The following is a 13,387-nucleotide window of genomic DNA, read 5'->3' as shown; positions in this document are numbered from 1 at the left end:
GGGGAGACAGAGACAGGTACATCCCTGGGGCTCACAGGTCTTCAGGGCTAGCAAAATTGGTGAGCGTCGGGTTTAGTGACAGACCCTGTCTCAAAAAAAAAAAAAAAAAAAAAAAAAAAAAAAAAATCCAATAATGTGGGGCTGGAGAGCTGGCTCAGTGGTTAACAGTGCATTATGCTTTTGCAGAGGACTGGAGTTTAGTTCTCAGCAACCACATTAGGCAGGTCACAACACCTGTAACTCCAGTTCTAGGGAATCTAATGCCCTCTTCTGGCCTCTGTGGGTACTCACATGCATGTGTTCATATCTCCACACAGACACACAGACATATACATAACTCAAAATAAATTCTAAAAAGTAAAATAAAGTAAGAGCATTTAATGATGCTGGCCTCAGGCCTCTGGCTTCCACATACACATGCACATACCTGTCAGAAAGCTTGCCTTACTTATCAAATGCAGGCCAATGAGAGGCCCTGCCTCAGAAAACAAGGTGGATGGCTTCCGAGAAACAACGCTAGATGCTGTTCTTTGGCCTCTGCATGCATATGCACACACATGCACATGTACCCTCCTCACAAACATACAAAACACACTTCAAGCTTAGCGCAGCTTTTTTATTATTATTAAAAAAAATTTTATGTGTATGAGTGTATTGCCTGCATGTATGTGAGTGGACCCATGTTGTGTAATGCCTGTGGAGGTCAGAAGAGGGTGTCGGGTCCTCTGGAACTGGAGTTAGAGACAGTGGTTAGCCACCATGTAGGTGCTGGGAATTGAACCCAGGTCCTCTGCAAGAGCAGCCAGTACTCTTAACCGCTGAGCCGTCTCTCTAGCCCTGAACTTAGCTTTCTAAGATTGCTTCTTCCTTTCAGCTGAAGTTCTCCAGCAACTTCTAAATTGGAAAACTCACACATTACGGAGCAAACGCCCCGTGACCTGCCATGGATTACCCACAGCAAACGCTAATCCCAGCTCAGCTCCTGTTAGCCACTTGGGCCTCAGCTGCAGCTCTCTTCCCTAGAGGATCCCAGAGGCCCATGCAGGGAGGAAAACTCTCCACTAACAGCTAAAAATACTTGAATGCCATCCGAAATACCCTCAAAGAGACTTGGCCCACGTCACCCTGTGGGATTATCTGCCTCGCTGCTTCTCATCATCTGAAATGAAAAGCCAGTGGGGACACTCGGCCACACTTCCCTCCAGAGCAGGACTCTCAGTGGCCTGTACCACAGTGTTTATGGGGCAGGCCTGATGTGGGCACTGGAACAGAACCACAATAAGCATCCTCTCCTTGCCTGGCTGCAGAATGGGGGATTAACATGGAGTGTCAAATGCTTTGAACTGGTCAGGGCATAGCGGACACCCCAGGGGACAGGTGGAAACAACCCCTGCTCTGTCTTTGGGAGGATGAGAGGGTGGAGTGTCACCCCTCCCTTCCGGTTGGTAAGTATTTGAAGCTGATGGCCTCTGAAGAAAGAGTGGCTGGGAATGGGGAACGAAGGGGGTGGGGACACAAAGGGCACACAAAAACAGCATGCAGCATTTTGAGAAATTTCAAATTCTATTTTAACAGATAGACCTCCCAGGAATGCTTTGAACCAAACCATTTCACTTCAGGACAGTATGAGTCAGAAATAGACAAGGAATAGAACAGGTGAAAGCAGCATTGTCTGTGAGCTTCCGAGAACAGGTCATGTATGGAAAGTAGGTCGCAGTGACCAGGACAGGGAGAATTAGGTAACCGTCAAGTCTTGAGGCAAATTTTTGGGGTGACTTCATGGGATTTGGTCTGTAGTGTGGGAACACGAGACATACCTGTTTCCAGAATGTACTTCCTATCTAGCCTGAAGGCCCCTAAACCTGCCACTTCCCTACCCAGGGCACCATCCATCACAAGAGTCTCCATGGTACAGACACACATTCCAAGTCATGAGACATTCCCCCAAGTTAGGAGATACCCTGTTCTCATGGACGGGTGTTTAAGAGTGCACCTGCCCATGCTAGGGTGTGTGGAGGACAGAGGCTGACTTCAGGGTGTCTTCCTCAATCACATGTACGTAAGTGGACCCTTGTCATGCAAAGCCCAAGGAAGCCAGAAGAGAGCATTAGATTCCCTGGAACTGGCATTACGGGCGGTTGTTAAGCTGCCAGCCGGGTGCTGGGAATCAAACCCAGGTCCTCTGGAGACAGCAGACAGTATTCTTAACTGCTGAGCCATCTCTCCAGCCCCTTACATTATTTTTTGAGAAAGGGTCTCTCAGTGAAGCTGGAGCTCACTGTTCTGGCTAGATGGGCTGGCCAGTGAGCTCCAGGGATCCTCCTGTCTCTGCCCCTATCCCAGTGCTAAAGTTACAGCACATGCCTCCATAGCTGGCTTTTATGTGTGTGCTGGGGATCCAAACTCATGCCCTTGTTTGCAAAGCAAGCACTTTACTCACTGAGTTATCTCCTCAGTCCACCAGATACTAGAATACATTGCTAGAATTATTATCTATATATTTTATATTATTTATGTAACTATTGTCATTAGCAACTGTAATTTATTGAACATCTACAAGGAATCAGATATAAAGCCACACTCACCTTCCACAGATGATCTCTGTCTCTTTGCAGTAACTCTGTTAAGTAGCTATTAGCATCCTCCTTGCCATTGAGAAACCAAGGCACTGAAAGGCTCTACAGCTGGCATAGCTGTCTGACTGCCTGACTCATGTCTGCTTAACACCGAAGCCGTGTCCCTGCTACACTGTGTCTCTTGCTTCCGAACTGAAGACTTCAAACATTCAAGTATCAATTCTACATAATTCCTCTAGTTCCCAAAGGGATTTTCAAAGATTTATCTGTATTTATTTGTATTTATGTGTACGTGTGTGTGCCCACATGGTTGTAATGGGAACCATGTGCCTGCAGGTGCCAATGGAGGCCACAAGAGGGTGTCAGATCCCCTGGAACTGATGTGGGTGCTAGGAACTGAACCTTGGTCCTCTGCAAGGGCAAGCGCTCTTAACCACTGAGACATCTGTCCAGCACCCCCGAAAGGAATTACAATATAATTAAAGACACGTTTACAATAAGAACTGGCCTGTGCCCACCTGTGCTGGCTTAGCTTATTGACATCACTGACTTGCTCCTGGGATGGGCATTAAACAACTGATGCCCAAGTGGGTTTTGCTGAGGATACCTGCTCCCCATCACAAAGAGTCCTGGCTCAAGTGTGAATGAGACTGTGTGAGGGATCCGCGGGGGCAGAGAAATAAAAAGCGAGGGGGGAGTCATTTCTGACTACACACCCTCAAATCCCTCAAGTTCCAGCGAGAGCACTTTGGAGCAGGCAGCTTCAGGCTCTGGGTGACAGCAGCGCGGGGAGAATAAGGATGTTCATAACTGAGAATCTCTAGGTGCTCACCACTGGTGGGTCCCGTTCTAACGCTTGATATGTAACTCACTCTGGGTGGGAGCTCAGCTTATGCTTCTCATAGGGCTCACTGCTTCTAGCTTCTGACCACATCACGTCTTTACCTTCTCCCCCTGACATTCTTTGCAGGTTCCCTCAACCCACTTGGTGGCTTGTCCCTTGCCTGTCTTTCAACGACAGGCTTTGCCCTATCTTCTGTCTCCTCACTCTCATGTTGTCTTATCTAGGCCTGTGGCTTTAAATACCTCCTCATCCTGGCAACATCCACACCTATATCCCGCTCCCCACCAAACACACCTGGACCTGGCGCCTAAGCTCCTAACTATGTAACCTAATATCAGTCCTTTCTTCTTAAAAAGTTATTTATGCATTTATTTATTATTTATTTAGTGTATATGAGTGTGTAGATGTTTGTGAGTGTACCAGCGTGTGTGTGCATATGTATGCAAATGTGTGGGAGATCAGAGGACAGTTCTCAAGTTTGTTCCTCAGGCACCTTCAATTTTGCTTGAGACAGAGGTCTGTCATTGGCCTGGAACTTTGTCAGGTAGCTAGGCTAGCTGATTAGCGAGCTTCCAGAAATTCTGTTGTCTCTGCCTCCCATCTGGCCATCAGTGAGATCACAGGTAGGCACTGCCCTGGCTTTTGTTTTTGTTTTTTTTTTAACATTTATTTATTGATCTATATACTGTGTGTATGTATGAGTGGGTGTGCATGCCATGGCACATGTGTGGAGGTCAGGACAGCCTGTTCTCTCCTTCTACTCTGTGAGTCATGGAGACCGGACTCAGGTCATCATGCTTGGCAGCCAAGGCTGTTACTCACTGAGCCACCCACTGGCCTGCACCTAGATTTTTATGTGGATTCTGGAGATTAGAATTCAGGATCTCATGCTTATAAGGCAAGCACTTTATTGACTAAGCCATCTCCCCAGGCCCCTAATACCATGTCTATGGGATAGATAATGAACACTTAGATGCCACATGTCCCACAGCACAGCTGTCATTCCCATCCCCAATCCTGTCTTTTCCAGTCTGTGTGGTTCTCTATGCTACATCTCTCTTTCCAGGCTGCCCACGATAACATCTTGGAGCCATCTTAAGCCTTCTTTATAAAAATACTTTATTATTTTTATTTTATGTGTATGAGTGTTGTGTTTGCATATATGTTGTGCAATTCCCAAGGAGGTCAGAAGAGAGCGTCAGATCCTCTGGAATTGGAGTTATGGATGGTTGTTAGCCACCATGTGGGAGCTGGGAATTGAACCCAGGTCCTCTGTAAGAGCAGCCAGTGCTCTTAACTGCTGAGCCATCTCTCTAGCCCCATCTTAAGGCTTCTTAGTCTGTCACATCCTAAATCCCAACTGTCAGCAAATCCTATTGGTTCCACTTTGTAGGTGTTTCCTTCTAACCATGCCCATAAGACTGCCCCGTCTACCATTAGCATCTCTCTCTGGGACAGCTCCTGTAGTCTCTCAATCCTCTATCTCCCTGGCTACTGTGGAGAGAATGACACTTGAGTCTGGTCATATCAGGTCTCATCCAAACGCACCAGTGCTCTCCCCCTTACCCAGTGCAAAAGGCAGCATGCCCAAATGACCTTGGAGGCTCCACCTGGCCTCCCATGCCACCCCCACTTGCTACCTCTCAGACCTCACTTATCTCTGGCTCTTTTCCCCCCTGTAGCTTATGCCATTTCAGACATACTGGCTTCTATACCATTCCTTAACCACATACCAAGGGATCCTGCCCCAGGGCCTTTGCACCACATAGTATCTTCTCTGGAATGTGCTTCCTCCGGAAATACGGAAATACATGGTTCTTTCATCTTTTCAGTAAGACCTTTCTGATCCTATCTTTAAAAAAAACAAGAGCTCCGCTTGGCCCCTCCCACTGGCAGGCAGGCTTTCAACGTCAGCAGTTGTGCTGCTTAGCTCGCTACTGTATTCTCTGTACCCAGAATAATGCCTGGCCCATAGTAGGTGCTCAGCAAATACTTGTTGAATAAAAATTGAGTTATACACTACCAAATATTCCTGTTGTTGCCAGGAAGAAAGTACATTGTTGAGGAATGCATCCTACAAACACAGACTTGGACAAAGGAGCCAGCCATGTACTGAGCTGTTAGTTGACGGCATCTGGGAGCAGCATTTGTGACCTCCCCCGGGCTCATTTAATCACCAAGTTCTGCATCAAATTATGTTAAAAAGGAAACCGGACGTAAACTCCATAAAACCAAAGTAGCTGGGTTTTGCTGTCTGTTTTGGTTTATGTCTCTTTTTTAATGTTTTTTTTTTTTTGGTTTATGTCTCACTGTTCATGGCCTAGAACTTGCTACATAGTCCAGACTGGCTTTGAACTTGTGATCCTGTCTTAGCCTCCTGAGTGCTGAGATTACAGCTGTACTCCACACCGAGCAAAGGTTTTTTTTTTTTTTCTTTCTTTCTTTTTTTTGTGAGAGAAAATATAGATGATCTTGCCAAAACTGCTTCAAATCATTGTCCCTCGAAACTACAGTGTGCAGGGGGGCTGCAGGGGGCACTAGCACAATGCAGATTCTCAGGCCTCACCACTGATGTGTTTCAAAAGAAACACAGTGAGGGGTGCTGGTGCACTTCAAGGAATGCTGATGGGACAGACGGATGGCTCAGCAGGTAAAGGCGCTTGCCACCAAGCCTGACGACCTGAGTTCAATCCCTGGACCCATCAAGGTAAGAGAACCAACACCAGCAAGCTGTCCTCTGACCTCCATGTGTGCCATGGCACCAGTGCTTACTCCCCCAAAACACACACACACACACACACACACACACACACACACACAATGTGATGAAAACAATTAGAGGGGAAAAAAAGTTTTTAAAAAAAAGGAGCCAGGCATGGTGGTGCACTTCTTTAGTCCCAGCACTCAGGAGGCAGAGACAGGCTGATCTCCAGCCTAGTCTATATAGTGAGTTCCAGGCCAGCTGGGGCTACAGGGAGACCCTGTCTCTAAAAGATCAAAAAAAGAAAAAAGAAAAGAAAAGAAAAATTGGAGCTGGAGAGATGGCTCAGCGGTTAAGAAAACTGTTCTTGCAGAAGACCCAGGTTCAAATCCCAGCACCCACATGGCAGCTAACAACTGTCTGTAACTCCAGTTCCAGGGGATCTGACAGCCTCTTCTGTCCTCCAAGGGCATTGCACGACACGGGTCCATTTACCTACATGCAGGCAATACACACACATAAAATAAAAACAATAAATAAAATATTTTTTGAAAAAAGATTAAAAAAAAATTAAAGAAAAAGAAAAATTGGAGCTGGAGAGATGGCTCAGTGGTTAAGAGCACTGGCTGCTCTTATAGAGGACAAGGGTTTGATTCCCAGTACCCACAGGCAGCTAAGAACCATCCTTAACTCCATCCAGTTCCAGAGGAATACCACGCCCTCTTCTGACCTCACTGCTCTTGCAGAGGACACGGGTTCGATTCCCAGCACTCACATGGTGGCTATGAACTGTCCTTAATTCAAGTTCCAGGGGAATCCAAAGCCCTCTTCTGACTTCCGAGGCATTGCATGACACAGGTGCACTCACATACATGCAGGCAATACATTCATAGACATAAAATAAAAATTATTTAAAAAAATTTTTTTTAAATAGAAAAAATTTTAAAAATCCTTACTAGGATTACACTGTCCAAAGTGAGGGCCTTGAATTACAGAGACTATTTAAATTTTAATTAATTAAAGTTCAAAGTGTAACTGTAGGCTAGGGGTGTGGCTTGGTGATGCAGTTCTCGGCTAGGATTTCAGGGAAACACGCTTCTTCAAGGACTCTCACTACATTTCAGATGTTCAATAGCTCCCATACTGGGCCATTTCCAGTGCTACAGAAAGTTCTCCTAGAACTTTGGAAACGCTTGGGTTTTTCAAGGAGGGGTAGATGCTGGCAGGTGGTCTGGGGTTGGTTGATCCCGTTAGGAATGGCCAAAGGATAAGATAGGAAAAGGCCCAGGCTTAGGAAGGGCCTGGGTGGATGCCCAGCGGGAGCTGCTAAGAAGCATGTCGGCCAGGCCTGGTGGCTCATGCCCATAATTCCAACATTTAGGAGGCTTGGGCAAGAAGACTGCCTCAAGTTCAAAGCCAGCCTGGACTACATAGGGAATCCCGGGTCAGTCAGGAAAGTAAGGTCCTTTCTTAAATTAGCAAAGAATAAAAACAAAGAAACAAAAAGAAACAAGTCACCTGACTAGACAATTAAATTTCCTTCTGGAGTCTTTTTTTTTTTTTTTTTGGCAGGAGGTGTAGGTACATGTGGAAGTCAGCAGCCAACTTGCAGGAGTTGGCTCTCTCCTTCCACTTAGTGGGTCCCAGGGAATGAACTTGGACTGTCAGGCTTGGCAGCAAGCTCCTTTACCCACTGAGCCATCTTTTCTGTCCCCTTCTAGAGTTTTCTTATCACAATAATATTTCCTACCCTCAGAAGAACAAAGCATGACTCTCGGACAGCTGAGGAAGCGGAGGGGGCAGTGGGGAGGGAAGCTGGGAAACACATCTCCAGTGACTACCTCCACTCTATCAGGTGAAGCTCCAAGTTCCCAGCACCTGAGTCCTGGGGACATTTCTCACAGCCATAGCATAGGGCAGCTGCCCTGCCCCTGGTCTGGAAGGAGGCACAATACCTCTTGGGTTGAGCTTCATGTAAACTGCTCCTGCCTGCACTAAGATCTCTAGTGACCTCAGGCGAGCAGTGCAGGAAAGACCTATGACTGGACAGAAAATGTAGGGTTACTGAGTTACAGGTGGCACATGACTTTAATCCCAGTGCTTGGGAGACAGAGACCGGAGGATCTCTGTGAGTTCAAAGCTAGCCTGGTCTACACAGTGAGTTCAGATCAGCCAGGGCTACATAGTGAGACCTTGTCTCAAGAAAAAAAGAAGGAAAGGAAAAAAATAGAAAATGCGGGCATCAGTTTTTCTTCTTCTTTTGAGTTCTTGTGGCCTTTTCTGGTTTCCCTCATTGTGTATGTTGGATTGTTTGTTTAGGGATAGGATGTCATGTAGCTGACCTTAGGAATGCAGTAGGCAGCTGAGGCTGGCCTTAAATTTCTAATCCTCATGTCTCCACCTCCCAAGTGCTGGATCCCAGGCCTGCACCATCACATGTATCTTATCCATCTCCTCTGGCATGTTTCTCTGTACACTGGACTTTCAAAATGGGCACAGGTGGCTTGGGGTTGGAGTTGGTGCCATCAGGACTGAGACACAGGCAAATCCCAGGCACAGGTGGAGGCTGAGTTCAGAGCCCACAGAAGCTGTTACTGTCTTTGCCTCTTGCTGCTGCTGATGTGGAGACGAGAGACCTTGTTCCCAGTCTTGGCTCTTCCAAGTGCTCTGTGAACAGGCTCCAGGATGTCTGGGAGCCTTGCCATCCACGAGGCTGACCATCTCAAAGAGCACCAGCTTGTGTCCAGTCCTGTGTCAGGAGGCTCTTCCTGCCCTCAAGGAGCTTGGTTTGTAAGCATTACTATTTTCAAAAATGCAAGATCATAGAATGTATGAACTCCAGTGGTGGGGGGGGGGTATGGGATGGTGCCAAAGGGGAAGGGAATATAAAGATGATTTTATATATGAACAAAGTTCAATAAATTTTTTTTAAAAAAATGCAAAGTCATGTGGGTTCTACTAACTCAGCACTGAGCACCATCATTCGAGGACTAGCTCTGCCTGAGGAAGTGAGCAGGGACTTCCCAGATACGCCAACACCTGAGGATCCCACAGTTCACATCCCTAAAAAGAAGTGGGGAAAGGCAACATGGGGGCAAAGATTTTAGGGGTACGCCCAGTCCATTCTCATCATAATTTTTCCCCGTGTTTTAAGTCAAAAGGTGAAAACTATTTCTTAGGAGCATCTACGCAGAAAACAAAACAAAATGTGGAGAACTTACATTAACTTTAAAGGTCTGTACCAAGCCATCTAAAAATCGAATGCTGCAGATGACTTCAGATCGAGATTTTTCTTTGGGTAATTCGGAGGTTCGTATATTATTAATTCTTCCACCCAACGCACGTAGCCGGGAGGTCATAACTATCGCTGAATAACCTGTAATGTAAGATATACCTGTTAGTGCTTTCAAATGCAGGTGACTATTTGCCTCACAGCCTTTCTCATGGGCCAGCTTCCATCTTCACAATACCAGCTACAGAACCTGGGTACTGAGAACAGGGTAACAAACCATTTTTGCATTTCAGTTTTGATTTCTAAGATACTCTAAGCAAAGTTTACTGCCTCATTATATAATACCACATTTGCTCACAGAAGTACCTGACTTGTCTGTCTTATCTCCAAGGTCTGTATCTTCTAATTTCTCAGGGCTTAAATTCTTTTTTACACAGGTTTTTAAACAATAATTTGAGGGGCTAGAGAGATGGCTCAGCAGTTAAGAGCACAGGCTGCTCTTGCAGAGGACCCAGGTTCGATTCCCAGCACTCACATAGCAGCTAAGAACTATCTGTAACTCCAGTTCCAGAGGATCAGACTCCCTCCTCTGACCTCCGTGGGCATTTTCATGGCACGGATGTACTTACATACATGCAGGCAATACATTCATATACATAAATTTTTTTTTTTTAATTTTAATTATGTGTGTGTGTGCCTGCATGAGAGTATACCGCATGGGTGCAGGTGCCTGTTGGGGCCAGAAGAGGGTATTGTTTCCCCTGGAGCTGGAGTTATTGCCAGGTGTGTGCCTCTCAGTGTGGGTGCTGGGAACTGAACTTGGGTCCTGTGACAAGTAGTGTGAGCTCTTAACCACTGAGCCAGCTCTCCAGCTTACTTAGGGTTTTATTTCCTATCCTATTTATTTGTATATTTACCTCACAGGTTTGTATATTTACAAAACTAAGCATACATAAATATGATGTAAAACATGAAAAGGTTTACTAATGAATTAGATTATATTAAAATGAAGAGTTTCTATTCATTAAAAGACAACATTTAGTAGAGTAAAATGGCAGTTGACACAGGGGGAAAATTATCTGCAGCAGATCCACAAAGATTTTATTAAGTATTCCCACAACTCAAGAGAAAAAAAAAACAACTCAATAGAAAATGTGAAGAAACAAAAGGAATTACTCAGTCAATCACCTGTCAAAGAAAAGCCAAGGACAGCCACAAAACAATCCCTGCGTGCCTGCTGAAGGACCCAGGTTAAGACTGGCAAAACAAAGGCTGGAGAGATGGCTCAGTGGTCAAGAGCACTGGCTGTTCTTTCAGAGGACCAGGGTTCAAATCCCAGTACCCACATGGCAGCTAACAGCCATTCATTAACTCCAGTTCCAGAGGACCTGGCGCCCTCTTCTGTCCTGTGCAGGCACTGCATGACATGGGTGCACTTACAGACACACAGGCATAACACTCATACAAGTAAAATAAAAATAAATAAATCAAAAAAATTTTTTTCAAAAGACTGACAAAGCAAACTGTGGAGGGTGCTCAGTGGGGGAGGATGGGGAGACCTCTCATGAGCTGCTGAGGAGAACATAAACTCAGGTAACTACTTTGAGAAACTGTTTGGCAAAAATCTACTCAGCATACACAGTCTGTGACACAACCATCCCATTCCTAAGTATGTTCCCAACAGAAAACTACTTTAGTCATGAAAATATATGTACACAAATCTTCAGAATACACCCAAATGGGAAAAGAACTAACTAAATTGCCATAAAAAGTAAGATGAGTCAGGTGTGATGGTGCACGCCTTTAATCCCAGCACTCGGGAGGCAGAGGCAGGTGGATCTCTGTGAGTTCGAGGCCAGTCTGGTCTATATAGTGAGTTCCAGGACAGCTGGGGTTACAGGGAGACCCTGTCTCAAAAAGACTGAAAAAAAAAAAAAAAGTAAGATGAGTATTGTGGCATACTCAGCAAAGGAAAAACACGAATTCCAGCTACATACAACACAGAACAGTCTCTTAATGTTAACTTGTTTAAAGGAAGTCAGACACAAGAGATTACCTATAGCACAATTTATAGAAAGTTAAAAACAGGCAAAACTAATCGATGTTGGTAGAAGACAGACTAGCAGCTGTCTCTGCGTGTAATGTCAGGAGGGCACACGGGCTCTTCTGAAATTCTTCGGTGTCTGTGTGTGAACAGGTGTGTGTATTTCTGCATCTGAAGGCCAGAAGTCGATATTGGGTGACCTTCTCGATCACTCTCCACCTTTTCTCCCTGTATTTAAAAATATATTGTGGGGCTGGAGAGATGGGCTGAGTGGTTAAGAGCGCTGGCTGCTCTTGCAGAAGACCTGGGTTTGATTCCTAGCCCTACATGGCAGTCCACAACCATCTGTAACTCCAGTTCCAGGAGAATCCTATGTCTTCTTCTGACCTCAACAGGCACTGCATGAGATGGGTACACTTACATACATGCAGGCAATATATTCATACACATAAACTAAAAATAATATAAAATATTTTTAAAACATATTATGCATGCCTGGGTGCACATGTGGAGGTCAGGGGCTGAATTGCAAGAGTCAGTTCTCTCCTTTCACCATGTGGGTCTCAGGGATCAAACTCAGTTGTCAGGCTTGGCAGCAAGTGCCTTTACCTCCTGGGCCGTCTTGCCAGCCCTCTGTCTTTATTCATTTACTTAAAAAAAAAACAAAACAAAAACAAAACAAGGTCTCTCACTGAATCTGGAGCTCACTGATTCAGCCAGACTAGCCAGCCAACCCCAGGGATCCTGTTTCTGCTTCCCTGGCGCTGGGATGACGCTGAACCTGTTGCTGAACCTGGCTTTTCATGTAGGTGCCAAGGATCTGAATTTGGGACCTCATGCTTGTTCCACGAATTCTTTACCTGCTGGGCCATCTCCCTGCCCCTTGAGATGCTTCTAACATTCTCTGACTTCTGAGGGCTAATGACATTTGTGTACTCAACTCTGTGAAATTCTGTCAGTAACTGGGGTGTGAGGCGTCTCTCCTGAGACCTCCCCCTCCCTTCAGTAGTTATTTTATGTTTTGGTTTTTTAGATGGCTGCCTCCAGAGTGCTAGGATTAAAAGTGTGCACTACCATGCCTGGCCCTTTGGTAGTTCTTGTCAGAGGGTTGTTATTTATTCCTTAGATTGCTCTCACACGTTTCTGTCATCACCATCCCCCATACTGCCATGCAGCGGAGAACTGAGTAGATGCCAGGCCATGCCCTTGAACTTCCAAAGTTGACCTAAAGAAGCCTTTTTATCTTCATCAGCAGTGTCAAGTATTTCATTATAGTTACAAAAAGCTACCACAATACTATATCTTAATATCAAATTCATTAAGAGGGAGAAAGAAAGAGAGGGAGAGAGAGAGAGGAGAGAGAGAGAAGAGAGAGAGAGAGAGAGAGAGAGAGAGAGAGAGAGAGAGAGAATATACAGTTGAAAGAGAGCAACAGAGGGCAGTTCAAATTTTGACCAGGGTATTTGGGAACAGTATTAGTAGAGAGCTCAATAGAGGAAGGAACAGTACAGCAAAAATCTCACAGGATATGAAACTGCCCCTGTGGATGGGCTGAGGGTCAGGTCGCTACAGAGAATATAAGCATCCTTCCAAGTCTAATTCAACATGGAAATGGAGAAGATGTGATTCAGGAGGTTAAGTAGAAGAACAAATGCAGGTGAAAGTATTAAAAGTAAATGTGTGCAGGGGCTGGAGAGATAGCTTAGTGGTTAACAGCACTGGCTGTCCTTGCAGAGGACCCGGGTACGATGCCCAACACCCACATAGTAGCTAACAACCTTCCATAACTCTAGTTCCAGGGGATCTGATGCTCTCTTCTGGACTCCGTGGGCACTGCATGGCATGGGTGCACTTACATACATGCAAGCAATACACTCATATACATAAAATAAAAATAAATGAAGTTTAAAAAAATATTTTATTTACTATTTTTAAGTGTATGAGTGTATTGCTTGCATGTATGTGAGTGCACCCATGTTGTGCAATGCTG

At 45.4% G+C, this 13,387-nt stretch overlaps 1 protein-coding gene across 5 annotated transcripts in view; it reads right to left on the bottom strand.

The window, feature by feature from the left end:
• The window catches only part of Ptpn3 (protein tyrosine phosphatase non-receptor type 3), a 175,052-nt gene that overhangs the window by 83,902 nt on the left and 77,763 nt on the right, over positions 1–13,387 (bottom strand). For all 5 annotated transcript variants that reach the window (XM_008854638.3, XM_029556937.1, XM_029556939.1 and 2 more), the window contains exon 2: positions 9,343–9,497. In XM_008854638.3, coding sequence (XP_008852860.2) covers positions 9,343–9,480 — 138 coding nt within the window. In that variant the 5' untranslated portion in view covers positions 9,481–9,497. The remainder of the gene's footprint in view (positions 1–9,342; positions 9,498–13,387) is intronic.

Source organism: Nannospalax galili, unplaced genomic scaffold (assembly GCF_000622305.1).
Source record: "Nannospalax galili isolate Female #2095 unplaced genomic scaffold, S.galili_v1.0 scaffold666, whole genome shotgun sequence".
Taxonomy (NCBI): Eukaryota; Metazoa; Chordata; class Mammalia; order Rodentia; family Spalacidae; genus Nannospalax; species Nannospalax galili.
Note: the sequence above shows the minus strand (reverse complement) of the source record. Positions and strands in the feature narration are given on the sequence as shown.